Source organism: Ipomoea triloba, chromosome 12 (genome assembly GCF_003576645.1).
Source record: "Ipomoea triloba cultivar NCNSP0323 chromosome 12, ASM357664v1".
Lineage (NCBI taxonomy): Eukaryota > Viridiplantae > Streptophyta > Magnoliopsida > Solanales > Convolvulaceae > Ipomoea > Ipomoea triloba.
Window position 1 is genome coordinate 6,368,936 of NC_044927.1, and position 18,631 is coordinate 6,387,566.

Below are 18,631 nucleotides of genomic sequence, written 5' to 3' on the forward strand. Positions count from 1 at the left end.
TTTTTTTTTTTTTTTTTTTTTTTTTTTTTTTTTTTTTTTTTTTTTTTTTTTTTTTGAGTACATATTGGCAGAGTTATTATTCTTATTTTTTTTATACATTATTTGTAAAGAACCGGGATTTTTAGGCAAGTGGACAATATAAATTAATCAAATGATTTAGCTAAAGATTTATGCCCAGAGAGATTAGGAAGAAATAAACTCATGAAATTTTATGTATGATGATAGGGATGGACGGATGTTCGTGGGAAGAGGCAAATTACTAATATTCATCTTGTATTATGGATCCTAGTCTAAAATTATATTTGGATTATGTGTTTTTAGTTAACCTATAAATAAGTTGAAGGTACATAATATGTTAACAACAAGTACATAACAATTTATTAATTGCAAAAACACACATTCTGTAATTACTTTTGTAATTACGATGGTGCATGTTGTAATGTCTGATTGTGCATCTTGTAATGTCAAGTTGTGCATTTCGCACTGCAGAAGTAGTTTTCATTTGATATGCCCATATATATATATATATATATATATATATATATAGACACACACACTACGCGCATTGCACGGATGAGATAATGTCGACGGCCGGAGGGTCTTGACCTAGTCTGGCTTACTGGGGGCAAATCGCCTTGGTGATCGACAGATTGTTCGGGTGGACCGCTAGCCGTATGATGAGCTGGCAAGGTGGTGGTGCGTGTGCGGTCTTCAAGTAGTTATGGGGACTTTGAACTTGCTTTGCGATGTGGCACACGGAGAAATGTTTGGCCAGAAAGCACGACACTTGGTGAGATACACGTGTGGATGAAGAAGACAGAGCATTGTGGTCTATGCAGCTATCTACAACAAACGGCCTTGAAAGTAGTATGAAAGGTGGGTTTGTCCCGTTCAGACCATCATTAACATTCCTTTTTTCTCTTGATTTTCCCATTAGTAACGGCACAGTACTTCAATTGTTTTATGTGCTCCGCTAGTCAACAGTAATAGTCCACCCACCTATGGTTCAATCGTTATACCTGCACCACGGTGCACATAGCAATGTGCACCACGTACGTAAACGACGTCGTCTCGATGTTAGTGGACGCGGACGCGAATGACTACAGGGAATTCATTATCTATAATACATATAATCATTATCTAGAATACACAGAACGTTTGCCTAGAATACACAGAATGTTTCCCCAGAATACACATAATATTGACACAAAATACACAGATGTTAGTGGACGCGGACGCGAATGACTCCAGTGAATTCATTATCTATAATACACATGATCATTATCTAGAATACACAGAACGTTTGCCTAGAATACACAGAATGTTTGCCCAGAATATTGACACAAAATACACATAACTCATCCTCCTAATATTCGAATGCACAAACACATCACAACCTATGTTAATAACATGAATACACAGAATATTGACACAAAATACGCAGAACTCATCCTCCTAAACATTCGAATGCACAAATACATCAGAACATGTGTTACTAACATGAATACACAGAACGGTTGCCTAGAATACACAGAATAATTGCCTGGAATACACAGAATAGTAACATAAATGCAGAGATCGGTTGAAACGAAAAACGTGATTTCCAAAAAAACGGACGGTTAATTTACAATGCTCAAAACGACGTCGTTTACGTACGTGGTGCACGGTATAATTTGCCCCTATGGTTGGGCATGGTAGGTGGGCATATTGATTAGGCCCCTTGGGACAAGCTCAATTCTTTTTATTTATTTACAACTTTTGTAGCTCGTTGTATTATTTGAAGTGTATTGGGCCCTATCAATCCAAGACACCTATAATAACCATTACTCGATATCAACCCGATTTTATAGTGAGTTTGGCCCATTAAAACCCATCACATATAGACATTAGATGCATATAATTAGCTCGCATGGGCAGCTCAGTTAATTACATGGGTGAAGTTTGAGAAGAAAGACTAGTGATCAAGCCTCAGTAGCAGGTGATTCTACCTTTGTCGGACTAATCATAAACTCATAGGCCCCTTACAGTTGGTGCAGAGGTAAATCACGAGTCACGCAATCAATCTACATGTCAGATCCTAGTTTTGTGATCCAATTTACACCTTCCATCTTCTGGGCGTTTTTTTCCATTCATGTTTTCAGTGGGATTCAAACCCCTACATTGTCACCTTCAGTCGTGACTTCAAGTCAGACGACTTGGTTATATTCTTGCCCACAAAAAATAAAATTTCCTTGCCCCAAAGTCTGCATACCTTGATTCGACATAATAGTAGAGGAATAAATCACGATGATTTGATTATATTCTTGAAATGTAAAAAGGGAGTCAAGTATTGTGAGGTGTACCATGTAGATGGTTATGTGACTTATGTCAATGCGTTTCACTTTTAAAATATTTGAGTTTGTATTAATTTATTATCATTTCTTTTGCTTTGTATAAGCTTATGGTTTGAGGATAGTAAAAGATACTTACATGGGGATGAAAATTAAAAAAAAAATAATAAAATTGCCTCCCTTCATCATTGTCTCCCATTAGCAGAAAATTGATTAATGGGTATATATGTACATATTTTAACTAGGACTATAATTTTGTTTTGTTTAGATAAAAGTAAGACAACAGTGTCACAATTTTATTTTATTTTATTTTTAAAAAAATCATCTGAGTTTAATGAGAAAAAAGAATATATATGATATAAAAGTAGGTGTAACTATAGGGCATTATTAAATCAATATTTGTACCATTTCAATTTTTTTTTTAAAAATTGCATTTACAGGGGATAACTTATGCATGCAATATGTATAAGCAAGCGGGCACCACACCACATCAAGAATGCCGTGTGTGACAATTTTTTAATATTCTAAATCTAGAAACTAAAAGTTAATATAAAAAAAATTGATGATAGGCTCATCATCAAAATGGTACTCCGTAATAAAGAAAAAGGGTATTGTGCTGCTTAGCTTAGTTTCAAAGCCAAGGCTTCTACCTAATATATCCATCAACCAACACGTAAGCTTGGATTGTATTGAACGTGTGTCCAACAACAATCAATCAATTATAATCTCTCCTCATCTCTCCATTAAAATTTCAGAAATTGGTGAACCAGAAAAGCTTCATATATAATCACTTACCACATCACTATAAATATACTTATAAAAATTTATATTCTCACTCACAAACTCCTTAATTTCTCTCCCTTCCTTAAAAACATTATATTTATATTTATTAATTACTCATAAATTAATCCATCCTACTATAAACTAAAAAGACAAGTAAAATAATTTTAAGGAGTGAAAAAAAATGTTACTTCCCATCTTAAATTTAATTCATAATGTTTATCTGGTTGAGATTAACCAGAACAAGAAATAATAACAATGACAAAGTAAAAGAAGGCAAGATTTACTAGTTCGGCAATGTGTCTGCGCTCATGGGAGTAAATCTAGTTTTATTAATTGTGATGATGATAATCCACCTAGAGATACAATCAATGCATTTATAGGCATTTACCCATGTACTATGGGCTCGATCCAATCTACTGCACTCCTATATCTTATATATATATGAGACAAATTCATATTTTTTATATGAGACAGACTCAATACATCTCTTAATGTGACAATAAAACTTTTTATATATGCTCATGATTTATCAACCTTAGCACAAGTTAAAAGGAAAAATCTACTTATTGTTGAACATATAATATAATATAATACATAAATGTGCAGTTTAACTATTAGCATCGTTCAATGCGTCCTTTTATTTTTGAGTGATTCTCTTGTTAGACCGTTTCATGGATCCTTATCTGTGAGACAAATTGAGTACGTTAAGATGAAAATGTAATACTTTTACTAAAAATGTAATACTAATCTGGAATAAAGTATTTGTTATTGGAAAGAGTAATACTTTTGAAGGAAAATATAATATTTTTAAATCAAAATGTAAAAAATATCACATTATTTTTTAAAAGTATTATACTTTTCCCTAAGTAACAAATATTTGATGGATCTTTTGAAAAAGATCTATAGAACGGTCTCACGGTATTTACTTTTCAATGCATAACCAACTCTAAACGTAAAATGACCAACTAGAGATTTATTATTGGAAAAGTGACAGCTTGTGGGGCGGCATTCTTAAGATCCAAGATTGCTATCAAATGATGAGATGTCAATTTCCACGTCTTGGAAAACATGCATATATATATACACATATATACATACGCACACATCATGCATTGAGGAGCTTAATAATAACTTAAAATCATTTATTGAGCTTGCAGATTAAGTGCGTGTAGTGATTAATCAAGCAATTAATATCATATATGGAGGCTTTGTACAGATGTATGTTGGTAGTTGTTCTTGGGGCACTGATGATTGAACAAGCGGTGGCAGCACAGCACGTCGTGGGTGGTAGCCAAGGTTGGGATGAATCCACAGATTTCGAATCCTGGGCATCTGCTAATACATTCAAGGTCGGAGATCAACTAGGTATCATCCTCGTCTTCCTTTCCATATCTCTTTATTTAGGAATGAATTTCAAATCTGATCTAATCAATGTTGCAAAAATCCTGTCTAAACATCAATTAATCAACTCTTAGGCGCTAGATGCTGGCCGACCACCTAGTGCATCATCATATATAATTGGTGGTCTAGGTATAGTAGCTGGTAAGTTAGTCTAAGCGTCCTAAGCCGCCTAGGCACCGACTAGGTCGATTAGTTATTGTTCATTTTTTTAAATGGGCTATTTCACTCAAAAGGAAATCGTTTTGAACGACTCTAAATTGTTGATTTTTTTATGTTAATATTTAATATTTTAGAAATTTAGTATTATTTATTAAAGTATTAAATAGTACGTTTATAATTGTCTTTGAGTCTTAAAAAAATTAAACAAATTTTTTTAAAAAATACACAGAGCGGATTAATCAGCTCCTAGAGGTCCTAGGCACTAGTTGCTCCCGGAATGCTTAAAGGGTGCCTAACTATTTTTTCAACTATGGATTTGCATATATATATTTTGAACATGGCGGATGGGAGTAGTGTTTAGGTACAATCCGGGACTGCATAGCGTGGTGGAATTAGGGAGCGAAAGCGCGTACAAGAGCTGCGACACAAGCAGTTCGGTGAACAGTTTGAGCGGCGGAAACGACGTGGTGAAGCTAAACAAGGCCGGCAGCCGCTACTTCGCTTGCGGCACGGCGGGACATTGCGAGCAGGGAATGAAGCTCAAGGTTACAATCGTCACCGGAAATGCGCCGTCCAATCCCGCGTCTACTACCTCCACTTCTTCTGCTCCTCATCTCTTATTACCACCTTTCGTTTTCTTTTTCGTTGCTGCACTCCTGCTACCCCAACTCCACCTACTGTAGTGTATTATATTTTGCATTATATATATTCTTTTGGGTTACGTTTGAGAATTTCATCTGGAGTGCGTAGCTAGTTAGTATATATGTTGTAATACAATCATATTCCTGCTTCTATCACAATTATATGAATAAATATATGAGATACATCTTTGTATTTTCATAAAAATTTAGAGCCACTTCATTAGTAGGAGACTTTTGATAGTTTTTAGCTAACTGCAGATGTGCATTCCAACCTTTTTTTTTTTTTTGAGGTGCATTCTAACATCTATAGTTGAAAAATATTACATTTTGAGTTAAAAGTGATAGGTCTTTTTTTTTTTTTTTTGAGAACAAAATGTGATAGGTCTTAGTTTAAGAGATTGATTGAATTAATAGCACCCATCAAAATTGACCTAAGAAAACAAAGTAAAGTAAAATAAAATCAAGGTCCAAACCAATTTTTGAGATCCATTATCGAAGTCCATGAGATAGTATGATAACATACGACCAATTTGTTTTTTAAAAAATCAAAATGATGGAGAAAAGTAATTATGTGAATTTTGTGAACGTTACTAATGTTTGGGAAATTTGACGAAAATCGGTTATGAGTTGTCATTTTGATGCAGAGTGGGGTTTACTAATGATTTTAATTAGAAGAAAGTGCATGCATTTGAAATTTTCTAGTAATGAAAGGAATGTCATACATTTATATGCTTAAAATGATTAATGGATGAACAAAATTTGATTAAAGTGTACTCATAGAGTTTTTAAAAAAATAGTTGAAAAAATATATTGTCTTACATTGAAAAAGTACGTGGGTGTGAACATTTTTACCAAAGTATAGTATTTCTTTCAATGCCAAAAACATTTTACCAAATCCATGATCATCTTTTCACATCACTAATTACCAACAAAATTTGATATGTCAAAAAAAGTACATCAGTAATTGCCTATTTTCTAGTAGTGAGAAAACTTGGCAAAAAAAAAAAAAAAAAGTGTATAAACAAAAAAAAAAGAAAGAAAGAAAAAAGGTTAAACAAAAGAGTACAGTTAACTTACCAGAAAACTTGACTTAGATATTGAGTGTCTATTAACATAAAAGTTATCTAAGCAAAATGGTTAAAACATTAAAAGAGACTAAAATTAATGATTAGAAGATAAGGCTCGATGGATGGTAAAAAAACTTTCAAATGAGACAAAATAGACAATTTTACTTCACAAATTCTCAAAAGACCTTAACCATGCAATAATCAATACGAGGAAGAAGTACAATAAAGAATAAAGTGTCTTCTGAAAAATAAACCAAAATACCTTTATCTTTTGAAAGAGAGTTGGCAGGTTCAATTATCAAAAGAAATACGATATGTCCTAACAAATAGAAAGAAAGTCAATATGATCATAGTGCTTTTCAAATAATGCTTTAAATGTGCTGAAAACTTAGAGGAAAATATCCACTACAAGAAATGTAATGCAAATTAAAGTCTAGACATAACGTTTAGAAACAACTATTATCCTATAGACAAGGTAGAAAAAATGACTTGTAAACAAATACTGTATTGTAATAGAGTAAGTAGTATTTTAAAAAAAAAGTAGAAAAAACGACCAAAAAATCAAACAAATTCAAATTCAAAAAGAACAAATTCATTTCTACAATCTATAAATAGAAAACTCTTCAAATCGATAGATTAGACAAAATTTGAGAATTTTTTGTGAACTTCTAAGTGTAATCTAACAAGTAAGCTCTTAAGCAATATCTTGTTATCTTTCTCTAAGCTCATAAAGAATCATCTAGATATATTCTAAGTGTCCATCCAAGTCTACCTTCAAAGTACATTTGAAGCAAGACATCTATCAAGTTAAGGAGTTGTATGTGAAGATTGTTTTTGGGAGAAAAATAGTGGTTGGTGGGTAAGTACTAGAAGGGAAATTCATGATAGATCCTTATGAAGAAAAGCTACTATGAAATGACTTTTTGAATGATCCCTATGACAAAGTTGAATAGTTGAGCGACTTAATTTGTAGTTTACTGATAAGTTCAGATTTGATCATATATTATCCCATATTTAACCTTTATTTTATGCTTAAAATGTAGTTATCACACTTGCAAGGACACTTATTTGCTTGTGCATTTAGGGATGATTTTGAAGGTTCAAGGCAAGAAGGAGCGATTTTCATACATTTTTAAAGAAACTAGGTGCAAATGGAGGATCACAATTGCACAAGAAAGAAGAGATGGGCAAGTCCAAATCATAATCTCCAGAATGTACCAGAGCTATCCCAATCATTATTGCATGGACCATGGTCCACACAAAAAGTACATTATTTTTGTATTAAAGGTACATTATTTTTGTACTGTAGGTACATTATTTTAGAGTACATTATTTTTGTACTGTAAGTACATTATTTGATATATACTATCAAATAATGTACCTACAGTACAAAAATAATGTATCTTCAGTACAAAAATAATGTACTTTTTATTTTTGGTCCACACAGCTGTGTGGACCGTGGTCCATGCAATAATTTGCCGAGCTATCCAGCCGCACAAGGGATAAACCAACTAGAAGGCAAATTCTGAAAGAAATGCATGTACTATGGTCATGTCCAGCCACACGAGTAGCCATACAACTCTACGAAGATTTCCATGCAAGATGCAACGTTCGGCCACACACCACCCTGCACACATGCCCATACACACATTGTCTACTACAACATATATTTAAGCTAGAAATTATGTTATTTTTTACAATTTTTTCTTGATCGCGCGTAGCTTTGTCTCTATCAATTCTGCAAGGAATTCTAGCCTAGATTAAACCTAGATTTCACATCTATACACTCTGTATAAATGCTTGTAAGGACGGAAATCATCTTTAGATTGGAGATCTACACTATACTTTTGACAAGATAATAAGTGTATAACCTTTCTCTCTTTCATATCTCTTGCAATGTATGAAATGTCTTTGATGATTTTTGTTTATTACTTCTTAGAGATGAATGAATAGTTGTTTTAGGGGCATAGGTGATTAAGGGAGTTTGATCTTTCTAGATGCTATTCCTTATTGATTGCAAGGAGGGAAGTAGAGCTAGAGGCTTAGTTATTAGCCCTAACGGGGAAATTCCTTATATACATACACATATTTATTTATTCATGTATTTATTTATTATTATACACATGATTTTTTTTAAAAAAATATAAGTTGCTTAATTGGAAAGAAGTTTAGTTGTTATATACGAGGATAAAGATTCAATTTGTACTTTACATAAATGTTATAATATTAAAAAGAATATATATTTTAAAAAAACAAATGGGTTGGTGGGATGACCCATTTAGCCTGCCATCCTGCTAATATATGGGTTGAGTTCATTTTATCGATTCGTATTACAGGCCGAGTCAGACCTAGCACGCTTTGTAGCAATCCGTGATGGGCCAACCCATATGTGCCGAGCTGGTTCGTTTTGACAATTCATGGGGCTCACAAAATCAATATCCATTTAAGAACCTCAAAACTTTATTGGAAATATATACTTCAATGACTGGACACATTATCAAATAGGAAAAACTCAATAACTTTAGAGAATGTATTCCCACAAAAATAAAGTCTTTAATAACTTTCTTAAAAATTAATAAGATTCAAAATACTTATCATTCATCGTTCAATCCGATACATACTGAATGTGCATAGTTACACAATCTTTCTATAACTCTATTGAGAGTGAAGAGATATAATCATAATATAAGTCCTTTAGTAATGTATGCATTTATTTATTTACAACAACAACAACAAATTTAAAAATACATGACTAATATGATATAGTTGCCCAAGAAAGAAGTGTTGTAAAATACGATTTTGTATAATTGTATTTGATTATTTGGTGTGTTAATAAATATCCCCGTGTACTCATGAAATATTGAGAAAAACATAACAGTAAAATATATTTCTAATGAATAATTACTACACATGCTCTCACATTCTACTCTATTTTTTACTCATTGCTTACATGTCACTCTTTGATTCATTCAAAAAAACATAGATAACAATTTTTATTATTTTATTTTCTTCCTCCAATAAAATCAAGACACATGACATGAGCTTTATTTTCTTACAATCTATTTATTATTTCCATTTTTAATCGGAAAACACAATAATGTCACAGAGTAATTCCAGCCAAATTAATTAAAGATATAAACTTGTAATCATAAAATCACGACTTCGAATTTCAATACTCATAATTTGAGTCGAGTAATAGTGACTGGATTTCGCTTGTTGGCCCCAAAAGGATAACGTCACGTGCTTTTGACGGAAACCAGGTCCCAGCGTGACAAACTCAGAAGCAGTCAACTGTCTGCAACAGTGCAGCCTCGTGCTACATTCTCATCGTTGCACTTCTGCTTGAGAAACTGCAGATTCGATTGCAGGAAAAAAGAAAAAGGAAAACAGCGTTTGTTACAAGGAAACGATGCCGGAGGAGACGACGGCGATTGATTACGTGATGGAGGCAGCGTCGGGCCCACACTTCTCCGGACTTCGCCTCGACGGCCTCCTCTCTGCCGCATCTTCACCTCGCTCTTCCAATCAAACTCCTACTGCCTTTGCTTCCTCTTTCACTCCTCCTCCCGATTTCTCCGGCCAGAAACAGCCCTTCGTCATCGGTACACGTTGCAACACTCGTTTTCCTTCGATTTTGTCAAATTTTAGTAAATTTGTCATTTGGATGTTCTATGCAACAGCGACAATGTTGGAGATTAATCACTATCTTTGATCTCTAACTTGAGATTCATTTATTAGGAGCGCATTTCATTTATTTCTTTGCTGCCTGGCTCTTTTATGCAGGAGTTTCCGGAGGTACTGCCTCTGGGAAGACAACAGTGTGCGACATGATTATTCAACAGTTACATGATCATCGCGTTGTGCTTGTCAATCAGGTTTCTAGATATAAGTAACTGATCTTGCGATTACTACTACTGTGTAATTAACTTTTACTCATAGTTTAAATTCACATAACTATGGGAAAAAGTGAGCAGAGTAGGGTTCATATAATATAGCTGCCACTTTATTTCGAATGAAATTTGAATTTCCTGTGTTAGCTTCTCACAAAGCAACAGCAGAATGGACCAAAATTAGCCAAAAAAAAAAAGATTGCTAGTTTCTTCTTCTGCCTACAAAATTAGTGCTTCTCATTGGAGGAGCAATAGAAAGTTGCTTGGCTTTGAAACTCATCTAGATTCCTATTGAGTATATACTAGAATGCTATGGTACCTATTAAAGTAATATTCTGTAATATATATTAGGTGTTCAAATTGGATTCACTTTTTTGGGCATAATGTAGGATTCCTTCTACCGTGGTTTAAACTCTGAAGAGTTAAAACGTGTCCATGAGTATAACTTTGATCATCCAGGTAACTGAATTTTGCTTAATGCTAGTAGTATCTCAATTAGTAATGAAATGTTCACAGCTTCATCTTATTCATGAGTCCATTCTTCTGCATCTCCGGTAGGCGGTATATAGGAGCTTTGGTTCTAAATTCCAGGCATTGTTGCTATCTTTTCAGACGCGTTTGACACTGAGCAGCTTTTGGAGTGCGTTGGAAAGCTCAAAGCTGGCCAATCTGTCCAAGTTCCAATATATGATTTCAAAACACACCAAAGATGTTCTGATAGCTTCCGTCAGGTGCTCTTCATTCTGTTTTGTTTGATACCTTTTCTGTTCCCCTTTCCTTTCTTTTTGTCCTGTGGGTTGGCAGGCAGGTGTCATTGGGCAGGGGAAGACCAGAAGTGTTCACAAAAAATTGCTCATAGTATGCAGTGCTTAGAACAACAAATCATAATTTTATTTTGCAATATAATGATGGGTGAATCTCATCCTTATGTGATACAAGTTTCAGTCTTAGTTTGGAATTTAACCCTTAATGCATATTGGCTTCATTTTGAAACTTATTGTGAAATGAAATTTTTAGAAGTTACTTTGCACAAATTTTTGGTCTAATATTTACAGTGTTGGGTTCTCAAATTGTCCTGTTTCCAATATATGTGCTTCCTCTTCAGTTGGGGAGGTGGAGAGAAACATTGATGATTAGCCTGCCATCATGAATTTCTGTTGTTGTGATTGCTTGTATCTAACAACTTCCACTGGAATAACTAACATCACAGAGCTGCAGGTAAATGCATCTGATGTAATCATCTTGGAGGGCATACTTGTTTTTCATGACTCACGTGTCCGCAATTTGATGAATATGAAGATTTTTGTAGATACAGGTATAACTTCCTAAGTTAATTGTTATTTTGATTTGTGGCTGTGATTTCTGTACTGAACCTATCTAAATTGATATTTTATATTCCTTGTGCAACTAGCACCATATGTGGCAGTTCTTTCTTAACCCTAGAAAAATAAGGCCAACCCTGTACATTTTGATTCCAGCCCATCTCTCACATACTGGAAATGAGAGGGAATGTGGGTGGTTGGTGACAATTTGATTTGAAACTTTTTAGTTACTTAACTTGCTTCATATTGCTCTTAGTTGTGCTATTTGCTCATCGCAGACATGGATAGCCTCATATTTGCATTTTTCATGATTAGTTATTAGTTTTAGTGTCTAAAATCATGCTTATCCACTAACTGTTGATATATTTGGTGTGCCCTATTAGTAAGTTGATCTATATATTGCTATTTGCCATATATTGCCTGCCCTCTAAAATCTTTGTTACATTTTTATTTGTGATAATTGATTAACTGTAGATGCTGACGTAAGACTTGCTCGCCGAATAAGACGTGATACTGTTGAGAGGGGCAGGGATCTAAACTCTGTTCTTGAACAGGAAAGTCTTGGTCCTTACCTTTCTCTAATATTTACTCCATATTTGCTACCTACATGAACTGGATAAATCAAGTATAATGTATAAAACTATGAAGCATGATAGTCTTCTTGTTTGGGTAAATCTTACAGTTCTGCTTATCATGCAGTATGCAAAGTTTGTCAAGCCTGCTTTTGATGATTTTGTTCTCCCCTCAAAGAAATATGCTGATGTTATCATACCCAGGGGAGGTGATAATCATGTTGCTATTGATTTGATTGTCCAACATATTCGGACAAAGCTTGGTCAACATGATCTCTGCAAAATATATCCAAATGTATATGTTATTAACTCAACTTTCCAGGTGAGCACTTTTTAGTCATTGTACCCCTTTTTATTAATGTACATTTTTAATTCCAATTGATTCATGAATTAGTTGCATCAATTGGTTAACTTTGAGTTTCATGGTATAAAGCCACAACTAGATATCCTTAGAGTGACAGGGTTGGGATAATTAAAAAAGAAAAGGGTATATATATCATGCAATGACATATAGATATACACTTCAATTAATTTTTCCTGCAAACATCCCATTAACTATCATAAAGCTTGTCTGGTGCTAGGGATCAGGCATGTTATTCTGCTGTTGGCTTTTGCATGTATAAAGAAATATTTTTTTAGTAAAGAGGAAAACTAATACTCTGTAGATAAATGCATGAAGAATTAATGAATCGTGTACAAAGTGCAATGTATTCACTCATTCTATCTCAGTATCTCTCTCATTCTTTGTGTTATCATACATGACTGATGACTACCAATGAAGCTTAGCTTATTCTGAGTTTCTTGTTACAGATAAGAGGTATGCACACCCTGATCCGAGATAGGGAAATCTCCAAACATGACTTTGTTTTTTATTCTGACCGGCTTATACGTTTGGTGATTCTCTACTCTATTTTTCAAAATATATTTGTGAATAAACTTGATCTATAAATTAACAAGCATTAATCCTTGCTGTTTGAGCCAATAGGTTGTGGAGAATGGTCTTGGCCACTTACCCTTCACTGAGAAGCAAGTAGTCACTCCAACAGGTACATTCAGTTGACAATTAGTTGTAGTATGGAAAGGTTATTTCCACCTAATGTTTCCATGGAATCATTGATGTGATTAATTTCTATGTTTCCCTCTCCCTAGTTGAGAGAAAATTGCTACCGCCTACTGGGATTCAGAAAGAAAAGTGAATGTAATTAACAACAACAACATGAATAACAAGACTTCAATAAGTCTACATTCTTAATGTTTTGATTTGAGAAAACAAGAACTACTTGTTATTCTTTTGGGCAATAAGAGTCCTATTTATAATGGTCTGTACTTTGTAGTTTGAACATCTGTGTGTGTTTATTTTGAATCAATGTACTGAATAAATCTTTTGACTTCTTCTCAATTCAATTTCAGAGTCGGTATATACTGGTGTTGACTTTTGCAAGAAACTATGTGGAGTATCTATTGTTCGAAGGTAAGTGTTAATCAAGTATAATTATATTTTATTATTTAAAGCTGAAAGCTTTCTTCATCTATTGATAACAATACTAGGTAGGGAAAGAAAGAAAACAATGGAATATTACTTTGTAATATGATCATTCCTTGGTGAGTAAACAACTTTTCCACTTTTTTATATTACTTTTCATCACCCAAAAAAAATAAATAAATAAATAAAACTGAGTTACAAACTATTATTTTGGCAACTAGTCATTTTTGAAGCATACAAGCAGTCGTTGCTGAGAATTTTGATTAGCACCATTAGCTTCTAAACTTTGTACTGAAGATTCTTGGTGAATAACATGCATGCAATACTTATCTGTATTTTGTTCTTATAGTGGTGAAAGTATGGAAAATGCGTTGCGTGCTTGTTGCAAGGGTATAAAAATTGGGAAAATTCTGATCCACCGTGATGGTGACAATGGGAAACAGGTAATCTTTTTCTTTTCCTGCATGAAGGGTGCTTTTGTTAAGGTTTTCCAATTTCCTTTCTAAGTGATGATTGTTGGTATGTGGTTCTATTTTTGTACCACGAGCAGCTTATCTACGAAAAACTTCCAAAAGATATATCAGAGCGCCATGTCCTGCTTCTCGACCCTGTTCTTGCTACAGGTAGTTGTTTCTCATATTCTTTTCTACACTTGCTCTGGTTAAATCAAGCTTACTGTTCCTTTTTTATTTTTGCCATTTATTTGGGTTAAGTTGATTATTTGCAGTCTTATAATACTCGAAAGGCTGAATATTTCTTGCACTTTCCCATGAAGGTAACTCTGCTAACCAGGCCATAGAGTTGCTCATACAGAAAGGAGTTCCAGAAGCCCATATATTATTCTTAAACCTCATATCTGTAAGTAATGTAGTGAGCAGTATCTGAATTGGAAGACTTGTCCTCCATGTGTTTTTATGTTGCCACCATGTTTGTGTAGGCACCGGAGGGTATACATTGTGTTTGCAAACGTTTCCCATCGCTGAAAATCATCACGTCTGAGATTGACCTTGCTATAAATGAAGAATTCCGCGTTGTACCCGGAATGGGAGAGTTTGGTGATAGATACTTTGGGACAGATGATGAGTGAGAGCGCTTTCTCTTTTTGCATGGCATGTAAGAAACTTGATCATCATTAATCATTTACGTATTTTGGTTATTGATCACGGTGTCTGTCTTATTCAAGCCTATTATTAATCTTAGGCAGGCATGTGATTTTGTGAATTTCTTAAACTTGTGATTCATTTGATGGGGGACACTTTCTTTATTCCCTTGTGGTTTACTATGCATTATTATTGTAACTTTGTAAGCCTCTGCAGTTCTGGGCTACTTCTTTACTTTGAGCTTCCTGAATTTCTGTTGGGTATTGGAAAAATGGTTACTCTAAGTTGAGTAAATAGTGCAATTATACTCAAATTTTAATTTTAAAAAATAAATAAAGTTTCATCGACTCCTTAAGGTTTGAACTGACAAAAAGGTAAAATTGAATCTTAATTCTACTTATTTAACATGTTACTGCTAATTTGATATTTACCAAATTTTTATACTCTCATTTTATTTCCTAGCAAGGTATTTTTTTATATAGTTATTGATTATCAATATACCAATTGAATATTGCAAATTAAAAAAAAATAAAAAATCACACAATAATTAAATATTAAAATAGAATTCAATACAATAACAATAACATATAAAAGGGAGAATGGTTAGATGTGCTTCAACTATAGGCTAAAAAAATAATTAAATTTCTAAACTATAAAAAAGTTCAAATCAAACACTCTAACTCATTTTTATGTAATTGAGTTGATTAACCATTTACATTCAAGTAACCAGTAAAAATATAGTTTTAATTCAAAATTAATTAAAATGAAAAAAGAAATCAAGAAAAAACCCTAAAAATAACTTTAAATTCAAATAATTTATTTTTTAAAAAGAAAAATAAAATTTATGAAGCCAGCAATTGGAATGCTTCTCCGTCTCCATCACCTGGAAGGCTTGCTACTCAGCCTACTCTGTCCAATTGGAATGATGGAATGCGGTAATGTTTGTTTTTTATATTAAAATTAAAAAAAAGTTATTATTATTATTATTATTATTATTATTATTATTATTATTATTATTATTATTATTATTATTATTATTATTATTATTATCACTTTGAGTTTACCTCATTTTGTCAATTGATCTTTTTTTTTGAAGGAAATTTTTTTTTTGTCAATTGATCTAATTGCACTAATTTAAGAAGTTTTGCACAAAAATAGAGAGTTAGGGTGTCTAATTTGAACTTTTTATATTTTAATGGTTTAATTACTTTTTGAATTATATTTGAAGGGTCTATTTGACCATTTTTCAATATAAAATGAGAGAAAAATTATTTTAAAGAGTAACACATCCCTATTGAAAGGGTAGAAATGTTACTTATATTGAAATCACAAGAAAATGAACACAAAGTTGCCCTAAAATGTCATTGTCACTATTGCTCTAAAAATAATATTTACAGAGAATGGTCTGTTTGTGCAAGACTAGTGGATATTCTTACACTTTGTATATAACGTAATAGTATTTCATGTCATTTTTTCATTCTACATTGATAATTTATGTGGTACAAAAATTACAGAAGTATTACACGTACAAATGTTGAGTTGTTCATTCAGAAGTTCCCCAAGCATTTGCTTCTTCTGCATAATACTCCGTAACAATTCTGTTGTTTGCTTAAAATACCAATTACCAAATGCTCCTCATCAAGGTCTATTCTTCTTCTTTCCCAATTTCTTTTTTTTAGTGCTATTCCTTGAGCCTCTCTTAAACACGGCTAGAATCTCAACACTGCATCCAGCAAGATTATTAACTAATGACTGACAATAACTAATCCATGATTTAAAAATATGAACAAAAAATAATGACAAGTGTAATCTGAATTAAGCAGTCAATGGTTCAATGCAAATATGTGCCACAGGCATAAGAGCTGTTGGGCGGAAGCCAGCAAGGGCCAAATCCAGCACCATGTGGCTAAAGGGATTGTTAGGTGAAGGCTCGTAAAAGGCCAAGTCCAGCACCCTGGCTCTCGAAAATGTGTGGCGGTATAAGGAAATAAAGTTCGCCTTTTCTACTAGTTATAACTTTTAGCGTAGTGGTAAGCACTTGATCCTAACAAGAGCAATACAAAAAAATCGCATTTCAATATGGAAAAAGGAGCATTACCTTTGTGTTCCTGGGAAGAAATTAAAGCCATGGGCCTTTTCTAAATGCCATGCCTTGGAAGACACAAGTGACATGCAATCCTGCAAGAAAATTAGCTTAAGAAAAAATATTGTTGAAAGAAGAGAGGATAAAACCGAGGTATCTGAATCATAGCACAACTTAATCAAACCTCTTTAAAACTTTCCCATCCACAGCTTATATAGATGAGAGTTTGAGGCAAAGATTGGTTTTCCTCATATTCAGTTTTCTCTCTAATCAAAACTGAAGCTTCTCTTGCACGTAGAATCCAAGGTCTTTTTTCATCTTTTGCCTTTTCATTACTGGCATCAAATATAAAAAGTAAACAGAAACTGTAAAGATGCCAATCTCTGAACTGCAAAATACATACAAAATTATTGATTTCATTTAATCCCTTGATTTTGCTTCAATTCAACCTCTCAGATTTTTTGCTTTTGCGTGTCATAGATGACACAGTCTGTAATGCCTTAATCAGAGATGGATCCAGTCCCTTCCTCGGAGGGTCAACCACAACAACATCAGATCCAACAAGCCAAGAAAGTGGTTCCTGACAAAGTAGAGTATAATCTATTTAGGATCTGCACCATAACAATGCTTCTCCAAGCATCACAAATAGTTCTAAGATCCATTGCAAAAATAGTTAGTTAGGAATATCCATGCACTATATCTGCATTTCAACTAATTGTTTATCCACGCATATATAAGAGATTATGATAAATAAGATAAACCTAGTAATTTTTTCTTTGGGAAATTATATATGGATTTTACCCATAAATCTCTAGATTATGAATTCCATCCATAAATCTCTTCATACGAAAGGATGTAGAATGTTAAACAATGCAGATCTTGAGAGTCAATCTCTACATGTTGAAAATTAAACAATGTAGATGCAATAGCATGAGCACATTTATATGCATTATGTATATACCAGACTGAACAAAACACACAAACACCCATAGTATGACACCATATGAAAACTTATTCTCAAGATATAGGTTAATGATGCATGTAAAAAGTGATGAAACTGACAATTGAAGTGTCTGCATGATGCCAGCTAATGCTGCTATTGAGATTGGTTGGCAAGCGCTCAGCTGTCTTTGTAAAAGATTGCTTTGATTCTTTGTTGACCTCTACACATTTAACTGAACTGTAAATGAGAAATAAGTAACCATAAGCACTACCAGCTAATGAGAACTAGACTTGAAATATGAGGTGATAAGAATGAGTTGATTCTTACCTGCATTTCCTTGTTGATGCCAAAGACAATCCAATTACACCAGCTCCTGCATAAAGATCAACAACTGATGCACCATATGGGACATATTTATGTAACTTGCGTAGCAAAGAGTCAAATGCCTGGCAGAATAAATAATCATTAACTAAAATCCATGAGAATTGCTATACACCTATTCACAAACATCCAAATACCCCAAAAAGAAAAACTTCTACCCGTGTATTTGCTTGTCCAAAACTTGATGGAGCCAAGGAAACATCAATTCCACCAACATGTTCCCAGAAATCTCTTTCACCTAATAGATACCTCCATCTGTTTCCGAAAATTATCTGTATAACCAACAAGAAACATGACAAAGTTGCAATCATCTTTCAGCTGCAAGTAATTGGTTCTGGAAAATATTTGACATTCTAAAGCTGTATGGTAGCTGTCCAATCTCAATAGTTCACTTCATCCAAATAGAGAGTGTAAAACAGAAGAAAGAGAAAGAGAGAGAGAGAGAGAGAGAGAAAGGGGGGGGGGGGGGGGGGGGG

At 33.6% G+C, this 18,631-nt stretch overlaps 3 protein-coding genes across 3 annotated transcripts in view; 2 read left to right on the forward strand and 1 right to left on the reverse strand.

Moving 5' to 3' along the window:
- Positions 1 to 4,235: 4,235 nt before the first annotated feature.
- LOC115998742 (basic blue protein) lies at positions 4,236 to 5,529 on the forward strand. Its single transcript, XM_031238388.1, has 2 exons — positions 4,236 to 4,478; positions 5,028 to 5,529. Exons 1-2 carry the CDS (start codon positions 4,313 to 4,315, stop codon positions 5,354 to 5,356), a joined length of 495 nt encoding a protein of 164 aa, XP_031094248.1. The 5' UTR covers positions 4,236 to 4,312; the 3' UTR covers positions 5,357 to 5,529.
- Positions 5,530 to 9,670: 4,141 nt separating this feature from the next.
- LOC115998741 (uridine kinase-like protein 1, chloroplastic) lies at positions 9,671 to 15,032 on the forward strand. Its single transcript, XM_031238387.1, has 14 exons — positions 9,671 to 9,983; positions 10,165 to 10,256; positions 10,661 to 10,730; positions 10,884 to 11,002; positions 11,490 to 11,586; positions 12,068 to 12,147; positions 12,293 to 12,487; positions 12,976 to 13,059; positions 13,151 to 13,211; positions 13,576 to 13,636; positions 13,998 to 14,091; positions 14,199 to 14,271; positions 14,424 to 14,506; positions 14,586 to 15,032. The coding sequence occupies exons 1-14, from the start codon at positions 9,791 to 9,793 to the stop codon at positions 14,733 to 14,735; spliced, it is 1,452 nt and encodes a 483-aa protein (XP_031094247.1). The 5' UTR covers positions 9,671 to 9,790; the 3' UTR covers positions 14,736 to 15,032.
- A 1,010-nt stretch (positions 15,033 to 16,042) lies between these two features.
- Positions 16,043 to 18,631, reverse strand: part of LOC115998740 (uncharacterized RNA methyltransferase pc1998) — a 4,768-nt gene continuing 2,179 nt past the window's right edge. The window contains exons 9-15 of the mRNA XM_031238386.1: positions 18,314 to 18,427; positions 18,102 to 18,220; positions 17,894 to 18,011; positions 17,281 to 17,411; positions 17,016 to 17,166; positions 16,847 to 16,926; positions 16,043 to 16,471 (exon numbers count right to left, since the gene is read on the reverse strand). Coding sequence (XP_031094246.1) covers positions 16,387 to 16,471; positions 16,847 to 16,926; positions 17,016 to 17,166; positions 17,281 to 17,411; positions 17,894 to 18,011; positions 18,102 to 18,220; positions 18,314 to 18,427 — 798 coding nt within the window. The 3' untranslated portion in view covers positions 16,043 to 16,386. The remainder of the gene's footprint in view (positions 16,472 to 16,846; positions 16,927 to 17,015; positions 17,167 to 17,280; positions 17,412 to 17,893; positions 18,012 to 18,101; positions 18,221 to 18,313; positions 18,428 to 18,631) is intronic.